Here is a 21,549-nt window from a genome sequence, read left to right as displayed (position 1 = left end):
AAGTATACCTTCAGACTCCATTTTTTAAAAGTAGAGTGTATGGTCCTAGAGCTGGCATAGGGAACCTTGGCTCTCCAGATGTTTTGGAACTACAACTCCCATGATCCCTGACCACTGGCCCTGTAAGATAGGGATCATGGGAGTTGTAGTTCCAAAACATCTGGAGAGCCAAGGTTGCCTATGCCTGTCCTAGAAGAATCAAGGGACTACAATTTTTAACAATATTAGAAAAAGTTGAGCATCAGATAGTCAAAATCTAGCAGAAACAATAGAAAAATGCCACAATATAACATACTTCAGAGGTTAAACAATTCCAGACAGTCAACAGAGGAGCTTATTGGACAAAGGAGATTATTCACCAAAATAATGACAGTAATATGTATAATATTTTTCAAAAATTAAAAAGGAACTCATAATTAAGAAACAATGTTTGCAATCAGAAACTAGTAATTATACTAAAAATATTCTAAAAACGGGAGCAAAACGTACACTACTTAGTGTTAACCACAGTTTAATGCTCCAAAGCCAAAATGAAACTTTCTGAATGCCTCCATCTTGTGCCTCCTTGTACAAATGCAGAAAAAGTATTTGATGTTGTGAGTTAAACATTAATCCAGGCTAATGTTCTTGGAATAGTGAGTTGTATCACAGGAACAAAAGGCAGTGAACAAGCAGCATGCAGAACTTGTTGAGTCTCAAATATTCACATGACATACTGATAACACTTGCAAAAATACAAATCTAATAATACCTCCCTATAAAGACCCCACTATTACAATAATGGAGTGTCCCAATCAGTATTTCCCCTCAGTATTTTGTTGCTATTTGTCTAAGGAAGCTGTTTTGTGGTGTTTCATGATCTTTTACTGTAAGCTTCCCATTTTCCAATTTCCTTGCACAGTATCTTGCTCATTATTAAGTAGTGATTAAAATCACTGATTTAAAAATCACCTTAATCTAGTGGGATAGGCAAATTAAACATGCATTTTCAGTTGCATACACAGGTTTTAAAACCACTTGTGAAATCCATTTTTGTTTAGCTATTATGAAATAAACAAGCACTGAGATATGAAGTTTTGTTCTGTTTAAATTACCTGCTTCTTGACTGTACGGCTACTCATGATTTTCTCTACGACAGGACCTTCAGCATCAGCAGATTCCTACAATTAAACATTTCACAGTAGTTACATAGGTGAAAAAAGTGCAAAGGAGCAACCAATCTGATTAACCAGAGATCCTGATGAACTCATGATGCTTTCTTTCAATATGAGGGTGAACATTATGGACTTCAGTTCAGTGGCACAATTTTTAAGAAAATAGCTTATCACTCCTTTTCTGGTGTTGCCAAGTTAATGGTAGCTGGGAAAGAATTGATATTCATGGTGTTAACCCCCCCCCCAATTTTCTCCGACTCCTCCCCTGTGTCTGGAAAAACCACCACCAAGAAGCAAAATAATAAATAAATAAATCTAGACTATCTCTTGTTTTCCACATTTCCAAGGATTCCCTGTGTATATATATTTAGCAGTGTTTCACATGCTGAAAAGGAGCAAGAGAAACTGAAAGAGAACGATAAAGAACTGGAGGAAAAGAAGAAAAGGAGGAAGAGAGCTTATGCTTCTGGAGCTACCAACATTAAGAAGAGCTATACTGGAGAAGCCCAAAGGCCTACTGAGTCCAGTACTAGGTTCTCATAGTGGGCAACCAAATGTCTATGAAAAGCTTACAAGACATACATGAGTGTAACAGCACTCTCCTATTCATGATCCCCAGCAACCGGCATTCATATGTAAAATGCCTGATACAGGAGGTAATATATAGCCACCTTGAGTTGTAAGAGCCAGTGTGGAATAGCAGTTAGAGTCAGACTATGACTAAGACCAGGTTCAAATCCCCACTTGGCCATGAGGGTCACTGGGTGGCTCCAAGTTAGCCACCAATTCGCAGCCAATAGGTTTGGCCTTTCTCTACCAGGAGAAACATGTCTAAAGGCACATAATGCAGGTTCATAAAATTATTTATGGTGTGAAGACCATTTGAGGATGAGTGAGAAGTTTTTTTTCTTCACTCCAAATGCTAGAATTCAGTGTCACCACTTTACAAAGAGGAGCATAAATAGGCAAGAAAATAAGCACAACACAATTAACACACACTGCTTTCTACAAATTTGATTAGTAATTGATTTGGGATAGACACAAAAAAGTACTTCTTTATAGAACTCACTAAAACAAGATTTTGTAACAGTCACTCAGGTATCTTTTAAATGGAGATCAGATAGACCCATGAGGATATGAATGGCTATTAGTCACAAGGGTATATGGTATCTTCATGTTCAGAAGCATTATCCTTCCAGTTTCATATCCAGCTTACATTCTTGGAAGCATCTTGCTGACTGCTGTTGGAAAGCAAGTTCTGGAGTAGATGGACCAAAGATCTGATCCAGAAAACATCTTAAGGAATTTTGTTGTCGTTTTCATTTTGTTGTTACATAGCTTTGCAGTAATAATGACACCCTCAGTTTTGCAGAGAATAGGAATAAATTCTTCTGTAGCTGATCAAAAACATCAAATTTCAAAGCAATATTGATGCCCTTTATCCACACACCTCCACTTGGAGATATTCAGCTCAAGATATCAGAAATAAAATTTAAGAAAACTTAACATATTAATACCAATTAACATATTAATTACCAATTTAATATTTAAGTGTGTGCGCACTTTCAGCAATGGTTCTCCAAGTTAGTTAAGTGAAGCAGAGACATTAAAAAACTACAAAGAAAATTGTTAAAGGAGTCATTTCACATTATCGCCCTTCATTTTATTCAACCTATTTTATCCATCATTTACATTGCATAGAAAATAAAGCATATCCTGCTGGTTACTACAAGACAGTAATTTCATAAAGGGGTTCTTATAGTGCCTGACAGCAGGAGACAAGCTTAAGTGGTTTATTAAGTCATAGAAGCCAGACCACTGAATTCACAGAGGTAAATTCAGTCTCCTTGGAGCCTAGTTTTAGGCTTTACAACAGAGACCATTAATTTCACTAAATTGTGTTGAATTACATATTGTAGGCTTGTAAAGAAAACTTGAATGAGCACAGCCTTTAAGAACCTAAACAACTAATTTCCTTTGGCATGTTGAGCCAAGCTGAGATGGAAGTCCCTTGGAAGCAAAGTCAACACTTAAATGTTTTACAGCCTAAATGGTTTTAGAGAATTTTCAGTCTAACCCATTTGAAGAGCATAAATATGAACAGACCTGTTGCTCAGACTGAGAAGTATTTGAAGGGGAGTTTCTTCCAGCACCATCTGCATCATCAGCTTCTTCATCAGAAATCTTGAACTCAAGGTCTTCTGTGTAACGCTTTCTCTTAACCTGCCTGCTAGAGCGCCTCTTCTGAAAAAGGAAAAAACATCCTGCATTGTAAAATTTCATCCTATTGAATAGCAGGACTATAGTCCTCGAGAGAGAAATCTATTCCCCTTTGAAAGCAGAGGGAAAGAAGGAATTCAAGGGCCTTATCACAAAAGCAGGTGCCCCACCCATTGTACAGAATAGGAAATGATTCTGCTTTTCATTATGAAGCACAATTAAAAATTTGCAGTAAATCAAATAAAAATACAGTGGTGCCTTGACTTACGAATTTAATCCATTCTGAAGGCACCTTCGTAAGTCAAAAAATTCGTAAGTCGAAAAACGCCATTGGAAACGCGATTTCCCATAGGAATGCATTGGAAACGGAAAAATTCGTAAGTCGAAGCAACCCTATCTAAGTAAAAAAATCCCTATCTAAAACCGCCGTGGGTTTTTTCCGGATGTCGAGACATTCGTAAGCGCACGGCCATTACTCCCCCATTCGTAAGTCGAAAAATTTGGTTGTCGAGTCGTTTGTAAGTCGAGGTACCACTGTAGAAGAAATATATACTAGATGCCACAGGTGAAAGAGCACAACAGGAAAGAGGCCAGAGTGTGCCTCCTGGAGAAATTTCGCTTTAGAAGATTCCATATAGAGATTTTCATGCTACCAATTAACAAGAAATATACCAAGTAAGTTAAAGTATTATTTGCTCAGTGGTAGGACATTAGACTGGAATGCTGCATCCAATCTCTGGAGAGATTAGAAAAATGATTTTGATGGTCTGCACAAGAAGATTTAGGGAACCAGAATGTTTACTGGTATCCCTGGGGAATAGGGGTGCCAACTTGAATACAATATTATGGGGGCCAGCGCCGTCTTAAGCGCCCCTGTCGCCATGGTGCGCCGGATCTCTCCGGCGCCCTTCCGCCCCATTTCGCAGCGCAGTGGGCGCGGCGCTGCTGCGCGGCGGGCAGGCACAGCGCTATCTCTCCAGATCCCTCCCGCCCCGTTTCCCAGCGCGGTGGGCAGGTGGGCGCCGCGCGCAGCGGATCGGCCGACCAGCGGGCGGGTGCAGCTCGCTGCGCCACCGGGGGTCTACGAAGAGCCGGCCCTGATGGGGGCCCAAGTAAGTCTTGCTCTGCATAATCGATCACATGACGCAGTTCATGCCCACCTCCATAAACTATTTTATTGTGGGGGCTGAAGCCCCCAGGGCCCCTAGAAGTTGGCTCCTATGATGGGGAATTTCCCAGAAGTTTAGGCTAGGGATCTTATTGAAATCCTAGCTGGCTCTTGAATCAGGAGATGAGTAGAGCTATCAGTATGATCGCTCCTGAATGTCTTCAGCAAAGTCATAGTGTTAATTCAGCTTTTTTGTATTAGGATCTGAGGTTTATAAAATGACAAAGTCAACAAATGGAGCACAGGTGGCAGGAAAAAATCAGGATGAATGTGGCCAAACACAGACTGGATTTGATCATACATACTACTATGTGGCACTGACGATGGGAATGAAAGCCTGCTTTTCTGCCACCACTGCATCCTCACAGTGTTGGTCAAAGTAGCTGTTTTAAGTGACCAGATGCCTGGTTAACGCAAGAGCAACAAAATTAATATCTAGGACCCTTAAATAATCAATGTGCCTCCTTTTTGCAATTTGCAGAAGAAAACTATTAGTATGGTCAGAACCCAATAGGGATGCAGCCAGACCACTATGTGGTCCTGCTATTATTATTATTATTATTATTATTATTATTATTATTATTATTTTGTGTGGCCTGAGGATGTTGACAAGCTACTTGGAGCATTGAAATCAATCACCTGGCACATTGAATTCTTGCTCATCTTTGCTAATAAAATCTGCTAAGACTGGGTATCTATACAGACCCTGTTCAGGAACTATGTAGTTTGTTTACTTATTTATTTAAGTACTTAGATATTTACTAAATATTGCTAATCTAGCCCATTAGTTCATCTCGGGATGGCAAACAGCAACAATTCTTGCAAACCAAAAATACAAATATAATAATTTGTAATAGCCATATTCATAATAGCCATAATCAGCATAAAAATATTCAACACCAATGAATAATATAAGCAGGTCAAACACTGAACCACCCCCCATATGACTCAAATGCCCGAGTAAAAAGCCAGGTTTTAACTTAGTGGTGAAATATAGCCAACAACAGGGACAGCTGGGCCTCCAAGGCAAGAACATTCCGTAGCAGGGTCACTACAGCAAAAAGAACTCTCTGTTACAGCTCCCAGAGGTGGGGTGTGAGTAGGGGCACCAGCAGGCCATAATTCTTGGGCAGGAATATATATGTGGAGGTGTTCCCTCAGGTACTGAGGTCCCAAGCTATTTAGTCTAAGCAGCTTCACTATTGCCTTGAATGCAAACTGGAAGCATATTGGCAGCCAGTGCAGCTTCTTTAGGGCTGGTGGTCCTATGATATGCCTCAAAGGTTGAATCAAGGAGCAGATTACATACTTGTTCCTTCAGGAGAAATGCAACCAGGTCTAATTCCAGCTACCAGTGGTAAAATCATTATAAAGAAGACAAATTTCCGTTCCGTTCCTATACCAGAGGCTTTCAGGGTGCCTCGAGGTTCTACCTTGTTCCCCATGGTTTGTCAACATCTATACCAGAGTTGGGGAACCTGTAACCCTGCAGATATTGTTGCAATACAGCAACTCCCTATGAAGAGGCAGGTGTGCAACTTGGGCCTGCTCCTGGATTAGCCACCTTCCATGGAGGCACCAGTGGCAGGAGGGGACAGGACCATTCTGCATTTCATTAACTGCTGTGCTTCAGATTTACTGGTCATTTTACAGGATGCATGGATTTTAAAATAGCTATTTTTATATATTATCACATTTGATTTTAGAACTGTAAATAATCTTGGGAGAGCATTTATATCCTGAAAGTTGGTTTAGAAATCTTTTTATAAACCGCCTGGTCATTGATCACTATTGTATTCCCATTTTTCCAAGTGTTGCCCAGTTTCAAATATAAATTTGTATATACTGCTGCATTTTTAGAATAAAAACGGAGAATGTTGAATTCTGCATTCAACACTACTTTTTGAACAGCGCCAATAGCCAATTTTGAAGCCACCTAACTTAGAAGCATATTGTCTCCTGAAACTTGGTGACTGGAGATGGAGAGACCTTGGTTGTAAGTGTTTCACTTCAAAACTGCTGCTGCTTTTCCTTAGGGCAAAGAAGAGGAAATAAGAGATATACAGTGGTACCTCAGTTGTTGAACGTGATCCGTTCCAGAAGACAGCTTGACTTTCGAAACGTTTGACAACTGAGGCGCAAAGGGCGGCCGACAAAGTCAATGGAGAAAAAAAAAAAAAAACAAGCAGCGGAAGCCGTTCAACTTCCGAGGCGCGTTTGAAAACGGAAGCAATTACTTCTGGATTTTCAGCGTTCAGCTTCCGAAACGTTCGGCTTCTCAGATGCTCAAAAACCGAGGTACCACTGTACAATCTTTGGATCTATTAAAAAGCTTGAGGTCCCGTGTCTAACTTGCATCTTTATAGATGATACAGAGTAACTGAAAAGACTCTGAAGTTGAGGATCGTTCTTGAACAAGACTTGGAAAGAGAGAATTGGTTTCTGACTCACTAAATTTTTAGGAATATTTGAGAGTGTCAACCAAAATATATATGAAGTGACAGTAGGCATTATATACTTGGATTTTGAAAAAGCTTTTGGCAGAACCTCTCATCAAAGGCAAGTAAGATAATTTAGTTAAACAGAAAGAGAACAAGTCCTCTTATTGATTAGAAATTGTTTAAAAATGTGATGCAGAAGGTAGAAATAATAGGAGAGGAGGAAGCACAGCGGCTCCCTTCCAGAATCCTAGCAGTGCTAGAGCTCAAGGCTCACTGTTGCTTTTTCTCTTAACACTAAGCCATAGTTCAGTGTTATTTCTAAATGAGGCCATTGTGTTCTATAATTATGCATGAAAATATAACCAGTGGTATTACCTGAACTCCTGCATCATCTTCTTCTTCAGGATGTGGTGATCCTGGTGGTGTTTTTTCTAAATCTGAGTTTTCAGAACCTTCTTTTCCCTTGTTGACCTTTTTCTTCACAGCACTGGATTCCAATTCCGGTTTCTTGTTACTAAAACATGAGTGGTTGAATAAACAAAGCTTTTTACACCACATGGAATGGAACACACTTGAAGCCATTTCATCATATCTACCTCAATAACTCCAACCCAATTCAAAAATTTAAAACTGTATTAAATGCATCCTATTACGACTACCTGTTAAATTTCTGCAATATACTTTTCTACTAGCTTCATCCAGTAGAACACAAAACTTAAAAGAAAAAAGCATGCTAGCTCAACAGCCAGTGCCTATTAGACACACAGGAGCTTAGAGTGGGATGATTTATAACAGTATTCAAACGACCAATCTTGGATATATTAGTGATTAAATTACACAAAACCAGTGTATGTTAAGGGCTTGTGTTCTTGTTTTTTCTTTTATAAGTTCATCTTTCTAAAAGTAGGAATCATACCACAGCACGTGCCTTGGCATTAAAATGGGGGAAAGGACAGAGTTGGATGACATGCAGGAAAATCCTGCCCTAGTAAAGAAAGTCTCCTAAAACCAGTGAGGTTTGAGGGCTATACACTCACTCTGACCTCAGAATGCTGGCAGCAAGCAGGTAGATGTCTTTACTTGCCAGAATGGGGTTAGGTGCTTCCCCTTCAACATATCAAAGCCATGCTAGAATCCAAAGCTACCATTATCTTCAACTTGAGGTTATGGAATACCATATGCACAATGTGTAAAACAATAAAGAAATAAAATTCTGAGTCAGCTCAATGTGAATGTTGGGAGTATTTTCTATGGAAGCAGCTTTCCTATCAAAAATCTTGTGAATACTCAGGTGTCATTCCTCTGATACATTTTGCAATTCTCATTCTCTCTCTCTCTCTCTCTCTCTCTCTCACACACACACACACACACAAACACAGGTTCTTGTGTGTAAAAGTGCAACTGTATCAGGAAGATGAAATGACATACATATCCAATATTCACTTCTGTCCCCCTTTCTGCCAAATATATTTGTGGCTTTTAACCTAAATACTCAAAATTAACATCAGAAGAAAAATAAGAGGAGATATCTGAACATTTATAAAATGAAAACATTGTGTTTCATATAAAGGTATATAACATGAGCTACCTTAATTAAGTGCTTCATTTCTTTTTTAATATAGCAGTTGAAGAATACAGATTTTAAATATTTGTTATTTCAAAAACAATATATGCACACCCACACAAAGTCTATGAGAACCTGGCCTTTCTAAGAATGTTTGATATCTTTAGAAGGGATACAAGACAATTTTTTAAATCAATCTGTACAACAGTTCCTTTTGCAACTGCCCTAGTGTGTATACTACACATGGACAGAAGTCTCCCCTACTATGAGGCTCCATTTCCAGCATTTATTTCCGCTCTAACTGCCACAAATTATACAATACTACAGCTGAACACTGGGCCCCTTTCCTTTCATCTGCACGCCAAGAGCAACCAGATTACCCTGGTAACCAGCGGTCACATGACCAGCACCTGCTCTTTTGGCTGGATGCCACTGACTAAAGCCATCTGCTTCCCTCAATCAGCTTTCAAACATTCTCAACACCTGCGCTGCAGCATTTTGTGGTTTCTTTTATCAAATCAGTGCAAAACTGCTTCCCAAACTTTACATATTTCTCAAATTTGTTTAAATCAAAGGTAAGCCTGTCGTAGTTGAGCTGCTGCCAGGTAAAGCAAGTTGACAGGCTAGTGCTTTTTGCTGGTGACCTCTATAAATCAGAGCTAAGCATACCATTTAATTTAATAACAGTTAGTGTACCCTGGGTGCACTACTGCATTTGAGTAACTAGCGTAACATATTGAAGAACAGCACAGGGCAGGTTTGATAAAATGTCAATTTGCTGAAAGGCTAGAAAGTGCTAATGATTCTTTTCTATTGTTCAGGACATAAAGAATCTCCAAGTGCTTGCAACATAGGAGGTTTCATGCAAGCCACATAGTGAAATTTAAGCAGAATATCTGTATATTCAGAAAGCTTCCTCCCCTCTAGCTAGCTAGTAAAAGGTAAGAGTATGAACTAAAATATTTTCATCACTGGCAACCTACCTCAAGTGTAGATGGACTTCAGTTCTGCAGAATCTACTTTTTTTTTTTACCAGAACATCAACATCCACCATCCATAGCGAAGTGCACAATATTGGCTCAGGGGGACAGGCATACAATTAAAAAGCAGGGTGCCTTCAAACACATGTTCAGCCCAGGAATTTGTTTTCATTCACAGGACTGAGCTCTATCCTTTCACACAAAAATTCAATCCTAATTTCTGCAGCTTTATTCATTTCAGCAGCCTATTTTTTTGTTTCTGCTTCATTGTTGCTATTGTTGACTGACTGAAAGTTGGGAATCTTTATAAATCTATTGCAAGCCATCCAGTAGATGCTGATTTACAGGTACCTTCTGCTCGTCCATGACCTATGTAATTCAACTTTCCTCCCTATGCAGTATTCTGACATGGGACTTCCAATAGTTGTTATATTCCTTCTAAACAGAAGCACAAACACACAGTATTCGTACGAGAGGCAAGACAACATACCTAGAATCCAATTCATTTCGACTCGAAATTTGTTTAATAAAATATTCAGCAAATTAAAGGAAACAATTTATTACGGATTGTCTGCATTCTGTAGCAGGCAGTTTAGAAAGAAAAGTTGAAGATATGCTCTGTCTCAGCTTCAGGAGCATTTACATCACTGGTCTTCAGGTTGGTGATAAAACAATATAGATTTCACCTGCCGATTTGGAACATTAACTGTCTACAATGGGCAACAATTACTTATAGTCCAATTTCAAAGGCATCCTAAAGGTATTCACACCTACATTTACCTGCAGGTTCTGCACATAATCCCCCGCCCCCCCAAAAAACATAGCCATTATCTGCATGCACACAATAACTTTCATACACCTAATCATTGTATTCATAATTAGTACATTTGGGACAACTGGCGACTGCACTGCACTTAAAAGTATTATTTATTGTACAATAAATTATAGAGGGCAAATTACAAGTATTTTGAGAGCTGCTGTAGCAAGATACTTTGATGTTTCACACATGCACAGAATCAAGCCTAAGTTAAGACATCCTATGCAACATGGTATAATGATGTGGAATGGACAAAATAGCACACTAGTAAAATAAGGTTAGAGATAAAGAAATACAGGGAACACTAAAAAGAATAGATAGCAACAACAGAAAAGGCTTCAATGGCAGGAACTACAAAAGCAACTACTGCCAAACATGCAGCTGAGACAGAAGCAACCAACAGGGCCAAATCAACCAATGCTGAAGCAGTAAAAGTAGCATTTGATGTAATTGGAGATATATTTGTTTACAAGCTTATCCTACAAATTTTCCACAGCTGGAGGACAGGCTACACTGCCATCATTATTTGTACATAAAAACAAAGAATTCACATATTAAAGAAGTTTATAATCACTAAATTAAACAAACAGGTGCTAAAACACAACACTCTTTACTGCTCAAACCCTGCCTTCAAAAGAATAGCCAACAAGTTTGAGAGTCTAGTTCGACACTCTCTCTCTCTCTCTCTCTCTCTCTGTGTGTGTGTGTGAATTCTACATTATTCAAGCACTTACCAAGAGTAGCTCTCTATGAAACCTTGAGAACATCAACATCATCATCATCATCATCATTATTATTATTTCAGCTTATTAGTTGCTTAGTACAAAATCTTTATACCTATATACAGTACAGGAAACACCAATAGGCCAATAAACCTTGGACTTTGGCCATTGTGGTGGTGGGGGGGGGACGGGACTAATCAATTGTGGGTCTCCAATTGTGGGTCTTCTGCATCATCTAGTGGGGTTTTATTTCTTATGCTTAGATCAGGCATCCCCAAACTGTGGCCCTCCAGATGTTTTGGCCTACAACTCCCATGATCCCTAGCTAACAGGACCAGTGGTCGGGGAAGATGGGAATTGTAGTCCAAAACATCTACGAGGGCCGAAGTTTGGGGATGCCTGGCTTAGATGGTCAACATTCACCATCCATGCCAGTTTGAGGGGTGCCAACTTGAATAAAATATTTTTTGGGGGGGGGGAGACAGATAAGCCCCACCCCACTTAATTGATCACAAGATGTGGTGTACTCACACCATTTGAATGGCACTGCAAATCAACTTTGTGGGGGCCTGGCACCCTGAAATAGTTTATGGGGGAGTGAGGGGACATTTACCCATAGGAGTTATCTTCTATGCTTGGGAAGTATGGGTACCTTGATTTATATAGGTGTGTTACCGCTTTGGGGGGGGTATATTGTATGCTGCATGCTGTAATACCCTGCTACTGTAATGGTCAGTGATGGTGAGATCGTCAGTAATGGTAATTATACTTCCAAAAAGCATTTTATAAAAAAGACTTTGGGAAACTATGGTAGGGATAATCTCAGGAACAATGGGCTCGATATATACAGTCGTACCTTGGAAGTTGAACAGAACCCATCCCAGAAGTCTGTTCAACTTCTGAAATGCTTGGCTTCCAAAGTGCGGCTTCTGATTGGCTGCAGGAAGCTCCTGCAGCCAATCGGAAGCCATGGAAGCCCTGTCGAATGTTTTGGGGCACTCACTTCTGGGTTTGCAGTATTCAGGAGCTAGAACGTTTGACTCGCAAGGCATTTGGGAGCTGAGGTATGAATGTACATTAAGACCAGCACATTAAATTTTGCTGAGAACACTGTTAGTCAGAGGAGACCAAAATGTATTAAAAAAGCAGCAAGCATTCTGTGTTAGGAGATAGTGTGTGATCAGGCTTTTCCTAAGCCAAACCATGACTTAGCACAGGGGTCGGGAAATCTTACCAGGCATGAAATCTCACTCCTGCAGAGATCCTCCGTGGGCCAGACCAGCACAGCATGATGCTGAAAATCGCACCTGCACATGTCCACGGCACCGGAAATCGCTTCTGCACATGCCCAGACGCCAAAAATCGCGCCTGTGCAGAAATGATTTCCAGTGTCTGGGTATGTGCAGAAGCAATTTCCGGAGCCACGGAAGAGAGTCCCCACACCATGCTGTGGCAGTTTAGTGCAGTGGGCGGGGATTCGCTGAGTGGGCGGCTCAGTTCAGGGGCAGTTCGTGGGCCAATTAAATGGCCACATTCAGCCCATGGGCCTTAGGTTGCCGACCCCTGACTTAAGTGAGCAAATTGTTAGGATCTCTTACACATGAGTAGGACCCTGGCAGAGACACATGCCCGACTGGCATGTTCCCTCCCTCCTGGTCGATCATTTGGGAGCTTCAAAAGCTTTCTCCAGCCCGAACATCACAGCGACTGATGCCAACTGACATCAGTACACTTACGGATCCGCAGAGTTTGCGCAATTGCGTAACAGAGCTCAACAGCACAGCATTTGGCTAATCTACATTTATTTATATAAAACAGCGTTTTTCAACCTTTTTTGGGCAAAGGCACACTTGTTTCATGAAAAAAATCACGAGGCACACCACCATTAGAAAATGTTAAAAAATTTAACTCTGTGCCTATATTACTGAGGTTATTAGCTGCTTGAGGTTATTATTGAGGTTATTACCGTGTTTCCCACATTTTAAGACACCGTCTTATATTTATTTTACCCAAGAAAATAAGCCTATGGCTTATTTTCGGGGGGTGTCTTTTCAAAAAATTTTTTACTGTAATTACCGCAGCCAGCGTTGCTGCTGCTGGGTCCCGGAGGCGGCCTGCTGGGTCGGTGACCAGCAGCGCTGCAGGGAGCGCCGGATTGAGGAGGCGGCCTGCCAGGTCGGCGCCCAGCTGCGCCGGTGCGGGACACGGGAGAGAGCAGGAGACTGAGCAGCCACTGCGGCATCGCGCTGCCAGAGACCCGCAGCCACTGAGGAGCTCGCGGTGCCGGGGCTTGCGGGCGGCTCTCGCCTTGCCGCCCTTTTCCCTGCTCCCGGGGGAGACGCGGCTTCCATCCCCCATTGCCAAGGAAACAGCCCGGGGGAGACGCCAGAGCTGAGGCACCCCCCGCCCGCGGATCCCGCGCGCCGCCTGCCTGTTGACGCCGCCGAAAAAGGCAATGCTTAGGGCCCCCCACTCCTCGCGCGAGGTGGAGTAAGGCCCCCCGAGCGGTCCAGGGCTCGCTTCCGAATGCACAGGGACAGGGCTGCGCTGTTAAACTATTTGCAAACTCCTTGCCCAAAAGAAAGCTGTCCTGCAGAGTGCCGGATCGAGGAGCCGGTCTGCAGAGTCAGCGCCCAGCAGTGCGGCACTGGATTGAGGAGGTGGTGCTTCGTGCGGAGCTGCTGGGCGCTGACCCTGCAGGCCGCTTCCTCAATCCGGTGCTCTGCGCGGCGCTGCTGGGCGCCGACCCGGTAGTCCGCCGGATCAAGGAAGCGGCCTGCCGGGTCGGCACCCAGCAGCTCTGCACGAAGCACCGCCTCCTCAATCCAGTGCCGCGCTGCTGGGCGCTGACTCTGCCTGCTTTCCCCGCAGAAGCGCTTCCCCCTGCTGGCGCCTGCCAGGCTCCTCTGGGAAGGAACCACACGCGCTCAGCCAGCCAGCCAGCCAGGGATCCTGCAGGCGCGACGCGGTGGCTCGCCGCCCCACCGCCGTCTTTTCCCCACGGCACACCAGGCAACATCTCGCGGCACACTAGTGTGCCGCGGAACAGTGGTTGAAAAACAATGATATAAAAACACGCACGGAGCACTGCAACATGGCTCCGTCTCTCTCTAGCACCAGGCAGCAAAGAGAAAGAACAAAGGACAATAGTCCCACTTCAGGAAACACAGTAACACAAACATCCTGTCTCCATCATTTCCCACTCTGTGGAATGAAAACATATATCATCATGTGATAGACAACAATCCCATGAATTCAGACACGGGGAATGAATCTCCAATACAAATATCTGGTCTCCTGGTGAGATTGCAGCCACTTCTCTCCAGTCTTTCGGCTGCTGTACCATGGTTTGACTTAGCATGTCACCCAAACCCAGGCTCATAGTTTAGTTCTTTCCAGAGAAATAACGAGTTGTAACCAAGGTTTGCCCTATGGTTTGAAGCTCATGGTCCGTCTGAGAGATCTAAACCATGAGACTGGATTAGGATGACACACTAAGTAATATAACTCAGCACAACAACAGAATGACTAGAGAGGAACAAAGCAGTGACAATCTCTCTGGAAGTCTGTACATTTTCTTGTTTGTGCTAAGCGGCTAAGCCATGGTTTGGTTCAGTATTGTGTATGAATGAGGACAGAATGATCTCCATCAGTTGAGCTGTTCAGTAATGGAACAGCCTCCCATGAGAGGTGGTGGACTCTCCTTCCTTGGAGATTTTTAAACAGAGGCTGGATGGTCATGGATGCTTTAGCTGAAATTCCTGCATTGCAGTGTGTTGGACTAGATGACCCTTGGGTCCCATTCCAACTCTATGATTCTATGAACCTCTGGAAAATCAAGTAAAGAAACACGTAAAACCTTATTACTGTACAAGGACCAAACTCACAGGGGCTATCTATGACAGAGGGTTAAAGAATTCACATTAAATGGAATTGATGAGAAGTTGTCCTATTCACAACGTGGCAATGTCAAGAGCAGATCCAGAACGAACCCACAAGATATAAGGTCAAGTTACAGAGAGGATAAATTTCATCAGTGTCAGGTATTCCCAATTTTCCCCTCCCAACATATTAAAAAGCCTGACAACTATGATTACTTTAGAATGAGATTATCTAGAATTAGAAATCAGTTTATTTGCATACAGGCCCCAGTCAGATACACTGAATAAGCACCAATGAATAAGAAGCTGGATCAAATGAAAAATGGAACTATGGCTTCTAACAACCAGTCTTAGAAACTGATATATGAAAGCTAGGAGCTAAATGGCCCCTTAAACTTAGGTTATGAGCACAACGGAATGTCTAGGTACTTTTTGAACAACAAGAATACAAAGCAGAAATGAATGAACAGCAGCTAAAATATTATGTTGATTTTTCACATGGTCTAGTCCTTCCCCAGCCCGCCCAGCCCCAATACCGTACTCAGAGCTCAGAAATTGCTCACACTAATGAAATTCCCTGTCGCAAAATGCGCCTAGAACAATGGGAATTATGAACACTGTGATAGTACTGAACTTAATGTCTCTTAAGCATCATTTCACACTTAAACATGATTATAATAAAAATAAGGATTTTATCTACAGGATAGATTTTACAAAAAACAACCAGAGTGCTGGCACTCTTTGGTTCCCTTCACACTTCACCAAGATGTACTGTACTTTATACCATAGAACAGGCATCCCCAAACTTCGGCCCTCCAGATGTTTTGGACTACAATCCCCATCATCCCTGACCACTGGTCCTGTTAGCTAGGGATCATGGGAGTTGTAGGCCAAAACATCTGGAGGGCCGCAGTTTGGGGATGCCTGTCATAGAATAACATATTAAAGGACACTGCAATGATACAGGTATACTAAGTGCATAGATCTTTCAGGCATCTTTTCAGAAGATTGGATAGCAGGTAGAGAGATGTACTTGAGATATTTTCACACACTCACTTATTCACACCTACCCCACAGCTATGTTAAAATCGTAGAGAAGCATAAGACTGTAAGTAGGATCCTGATGGATTGGACCAAAGGCCTATCTTTTCCAGTGTCCTGTTTCCCAGAGTGTTTAATTAGATGCCTATGAGAAGACTACAAGGAGGACTTTTTTTTAGTATGTATAACCTACTGTGGCGTGTTAGAGGAGGGATAGTACCTCTGGTGGGGAACATGTTGTGCTCCTTGTGGAGTAGTTTGTTGATCTTAGGTCCCCACCCTGCACTCAGGCCTCACCTGTGGCTCCTGGAAGCTGTCGGCATGTGACTGTGGCCACACCTCAGGAAATGGCTTCGACTGGCCGGCTAAACCAGGTGAGGGTAGCCAATGAGTCTCAAACCCTTGATGATTTAGGGACTTCCCTAGCGTGCGAAGACAGCTATTGTGATTAGTAACCCTTGGCAGCCTCATTTTCAATGAATTTGTCAGATCCCATTTTAAGGTCACTACTGACCAAGCATCTTCCATGAATACGTACGTGAAGGGCCCTGTTGACCAAGCATCTTCCATGAATACGTGAAGGGCCCTGTTTGCACCAATGCAAAGAGAATTCTGTGTTTTCACCAATTCAGAGCTCAGAATTATGTAAGCTAACTTAGTTTGCACAGCAATCTTATATTCACAGTCACATGCATACATTAAATTATATTTCTACCTATAAGCGTGTACTGTATTGGAATACTAACTTTTTATAGGAATAGACTATGAGTAGGAAAGTTTTTGAACAGTGTGGAAAACTCTCTCAGAATTCCCAAGTGCTCTGCTTCCTCCTCCCACTGTTGGAAGGGACCCTGAGGATGATCTAGTCCAACCTCCTGCAGTGCAGGACTCTTTCACCCAATGTGGAGCTTGAACCCATGACATTAAGAGTCTCATGCTCTACCAACCGAGCTCTCCCACACTGAGTTATCCCAGAAAATGAATTCGACAAAATTACCTGGTCCACCTTTCACTACGTAAATCTATAGACACACATTACTTCACTTTCCATCCTACGGGTGAAAAGGGAAAGAGAACCTTCAAGTGCAAAAACAGCAGCAAGCCTACTAGCTTTCCCCAAGCAAAAAGGAAAATGCTCTTCTTTCTCCCTTCCTCTAACGTTGTCTAGGGTTGCATGTCCTTAACCTTCATGGACCACTGGACCAGCTATATAAGCTTTCTATTGAAACTTCTGCAGCCCTTCTGAGGCAGTAACTATCAGCTTATTGGCACATACAAAACCACATACTTCTCAATACAGAAGACCACTCAACCAACTCAGTTCTTGGCTGCAATGAAATGCACAGTTGGAAGACTTACTAAAATGAACATTTGGGATACACAACGGGCAGCAGAATTATACAATTTGCAATCCCTGTTTATATAAATCAATGTTGGATATTTAGTTACGCATGTCTCATTGAGTTGCAAAACACCATTGAGAAAGGATGCTTCAGTCTGATCACCAATTGTCCTAAAATTGTGGACAAACTTTTTCTTAGTTTTGAGTTTCACAGTAATTATTTCCTATATTACCTCTGCAATTAGATACTATAAGAAAAATGTGGTGTGACAAACACCAAGGAAAACCACAAGAGTTTACTTTCCCAGCATGCTTCAGTTGGGTTCCAGCATAGGTCCCAATTTGGTCTGTGTGGCTGTTTTCCTCAAACCATGTCCAACTGCCATAATATGTGAAATATGGTTGCCAATGAACAATCAGAAGCCTTAAGAAAACTAGCACTGATCAACTGTAATATCATTGTGATCTCCATAGCAAGGGTGATTCCAGTAGGCTTCTTGTGAGCGATGAGCAGCTGATTGGCACTTGCAGCAAGAACATTAAGAAAAGACTGCTGGACCAGAACAACGGCACATCTAGTCCAACATCCTGTTCTCACAAGGGCCAAACAGGTGCAATCAGGACCTGCGCCAAAGAGCATTCTCCCCTCCTGTGGTTTCAAGCACTGGTATTCAGAATGATATTGCCCTGAACTGTGGAGGTAGAGTATAATCATCATGTCTAGTAGTCTTAACCTCCATGTATTTCTCTAATCCTCATTTAAAGCCATCCAAGTGGGTGGGCATCACTTTTTCCCATGGGTGACTGGGATCTGCACTTACTGGGGCTTGCTGTAAGCACAAGTATCCCTTTGCATTGCTGGCTTAAATTCCAGGTGATTATGCAAAGGCTCTTCCTCTGTAGGAGGAGCTCAAGCAGCAGCCACAAAGTAACTGTTTTCACTTTAAAGTCATCTGATAGCATAGTGACTAACAGATGGGGGACCTCATCCACCTGACAAAATGGCTCTGTTCAGGACAGTTATGTTCCCCGCCCCTAGTCTACATGAACTTTCAGTGCATACTCTCCATGCACTGGTCTTTTCCAGACCACCTTGGAGATGCCAGAGCCTGAATCTAGAACATATGCTCTACCACTGAGTTGTGTTCTTTCCCCCTAAAGCATCTTTCGGTTGTAATTCATTAGGATTACTGCTGTAATTCATTAGGATTACATGTATGCTCACTTAACTCTTCTACAGAATATTGGAATAATCATAAGCATAAAGCAGGGCTTACATATTTTTATATACCAATAATAATTACAACCAAAGTATTTCTCATTCAAAGATCAATATATTATAAACGATTCCCTCCTGTCATGCAGAAGACACAATGAGGCGGCTTCATATGCACAAAGTAACATTCAGAACTGTCCAAAAGATCCTGCTGCCATGTATATCAAACTTCTTCCTGCCCTCTTCCACAGCCATACTAGGCAGACCCCCTGACCAACCCTTACATACAAGTTGCTCCCGTAGGGGGAGAAGGGCCGTTTTTAATTCAGGGTAGTCTCTGTCAAGGTGTACGATACTAGAAGGATCAATAATTCAACAGGATGTGTCCTAGGGGCTGAGCGGAAGCGAAGTAAGTCAACTGCCACCTTCAAGGACACATCCTTACAAGCTGGTGAAAGGCTTCAGACACAGCTGTGCACCTGCACTTCGCTACCCATGCAAAGAACTGCCTCACACCCTTAGTTATGCTATGGTGCTTAGAATTTATCCTTAGCTGAATTTTAGTATTCTTATTATTTTTCTCTGTAGCATTGCAGCTTATCAAGAAAATAAATAATTGGTCTGATCAGTTCAGTAACTGGTTCTTGGCAGATTAATGATTTAGCCTATTGATTAACCTAAAATCTTGATTCAATTATGAGTTTCTTAGCCTTTGGCACTACCTGGCATATAAAAACAAGTTTTTCTCACAGATGTTACACTGCTTTCAACAGTTTCCATTAATTCAGTAAGCTAGCATTAGTACAGGCTTTAAAATGTGCACTTATAAATAGGTTTAAAACCCATGATTAACAGTACGCTTTTAATTTGTTCATGCTACCTGTATAATGGTTCAGGGTGTTTTCCAATAGGCCTAAGCTTTCATTAGCTATTTCCCTTCTCTATCAGACAATACACGGTGTTAACAATAGAACACTTAATTACAGAGTAAGTACAGCAACACACTCATGCAGCCAAGAGGTAGGCCCTGGAAGTAACAGATATAAAGCTTCTTCCATAGATGCAGCCAATAGAAAGTTCTGAAATTCCACACAAACTTTGACAGGGTGACACAAAGCAACCTCATTTTAGGATACCTTTTGTATTTAGAAAGACAAATAAACAGTCAAGTTTGCATGTTATTATTTCTGTTTGTATTTTTAAAATATAAAGTATATAAATATTTTAAATAAAAGAAAGAATGAAATAAATAAAAATAATTTCAAGGGCATCATTCATTGGGATGAAATATCATATCCCTTCCCCTCAATACAAGATTAGGCCCCAAAACTGACAGTTTTCCTCATGGTGTCAATGTAGGTGCAAGAAAAGCTGTTTGTGCCAAATTCATTAAACTTGTTTTTTTCCCAAGGCAACTATAAAGTCTTATTGATGTTTTCCCATTCTACTATATAGGTTCTTCCATTCAAAGGGTGGACAACCCAGCTATTAAGCTCTTTGTCTCTAAAATCATCGCCCAAATACTCTACCCGGCTGAGATATGGGGAATTGATGTCAAATCTGAAATAGAGGTCCTGCAAAATAACTTTATGAGGCAGATTTTGGGGCTTCCCTGCGGGACACTGGAAGCGCACCTCAGAGCTGAGTTGGGCCTTCCCTCGCTGGCCGCCAGAATTGATCTAGCCCATCTGAGATACTGGCGCAGGCTAAATACCTTCGAGGATCATACCCTTACTAAGCTCTGCTGGTTAGAGCAACTAAGGACAGAGGGCTGGGCACAAAAGTTCCAAAATAAACTTAGGGTTTATAATCTCCAAATGGAGAACTACTTAGCCCTTAGCCCACGTGACCTTAGAAATTAAATTTTTGATCAGGATGCCAACCAAGACAGAGCATCCATCATTGCTGCCCACTACTCTACTTGGTACCCCCAAATTAAGACCAATCATTCAGGGCCCTGTTACTTTGAGATTCTGACTTTCCCACAATTATGCAGATGCTTAGTAGAACGAAGATTTCAACAGATGCCCTGGGCATATTTAGAGGGGAGATACTGGGGAATTACTTGTATGGATCACAAATGTATTCATGGATGCAATCAGGCAGAGGACATCACACACCACCTGCTGACTTGCCCCTTGTATACAATGCCCATTTATATTGCCAATTCTTAATTGGCTTCCAGGACAATCTGCAAAGGAAGTGACAGTTGAACTCCTAGCAGATAAACATCTAAATATTACACACCAGATAGCCAAATTTGCACTGGCCGCTAAGAAGCTCTGTTCCAGCTATGTGAATGCACGCCAAACTTAAGTCCTAAGGTTGTATATTTCTTTTTATATTGTAAACTGCGATTATGTGTATGATTTTAGATGAAAGTTTCCTTTTATTCTCTGTTGTCCATTGTAAAGGCCTTTGGCTATATACAATAAATGGTAAAAGGCCTTTGGCTATATACAATAAAAATTGATTGATATTAATGTTTAGTGACATAGAGGATAGAATTTCATCTACTGGCTGCATTCCAATTCTCCAAGAGTTGACTTCACTTAAGACTTATAATCATGTTTCTAAGGTAAGGAGTTGGGTAGATTATGCTAGTTTCCTTAGTTGTCTTTTGTATTAGCTATGCACACCACAGATTAGAGCAAGTACATATTAGTTCACATAAATCAGCAGAATCTGAAACCGTCCTTTAAAGTGTTATAGTCCAATGTGTGACAAGCAATTCTTGTTCTAATTTGGTTGAAAAAACAAGATAGGGAGGGGCTTTGTGACAACAGCATTCCTCCTTTTTAATTCATTCAAAAATTTGCATTATTGATGAAAATCAAAGCCTATGATTCTTTGCCTAGAACTGTGCCCCTAATACATATCCCTAAAGTATCTGCCATTTCATACATAAAACAAGGAAACAAAAAATGAGTGCCACTACTAACAACAAAGGGGTAAATGTCACTTTAGTTCATGTCAGTTAGTCCTAATAAGTATTCTGGAAAT

General features: G+C 41.6%; 1 protein-coding gene across 6 annotated transcripts in view; it reads right to left on the bottom strand.

Annotated features, from left to right (window-relative positions):
- Positions 1-21,549, bottom strand: part of CHD7 (chromodomain helicase DNA binding protein 7) — a 142,727-nt gene that overhangs the window by 57,069 nt on the left and 64,109 nt on the right. For all 6 annotated transcript variants that reach the window (XM_088675563.1, XM_088675568.1, XM_088675565.1 and 3 more), the window contains exons 5-7: positions 7,359-7,497; positions 3,261-3,398; positions 1,095-1,160 (exon numbers count right to left, since the gene is read on the bottom strand). In XM_088675563.1, the coding sequence (XP_088531689.1) occupies positions 1,095-1,160; positions 3,261-3,398; positions 7,359-7,497 (343 nt within the window). The remainder of the gene's footprint in view (positions 1-1,094; positions 1,161-3,260; positions 3,399-7,358; positions 7,498-21,549) is intronic.

Source organism: Zootoca vivipara, chromosome 8 (assembly GCF_965207765.1).
Source record: "Zootoca vivipara chromosome 8, rZooViv2.hap1.1, whole genome shotgun sequence".
In the NCBI taxonomy this organism is placed as follows: Eukaryota; Metazoa; Chordata; class Lepidosauria; order Squamata; family Lacertidae; genus Zootoca; species Zootoca vivipara.
This window is presented reverse-complemented; position numbering and strand designations above follow the sequence as displayed.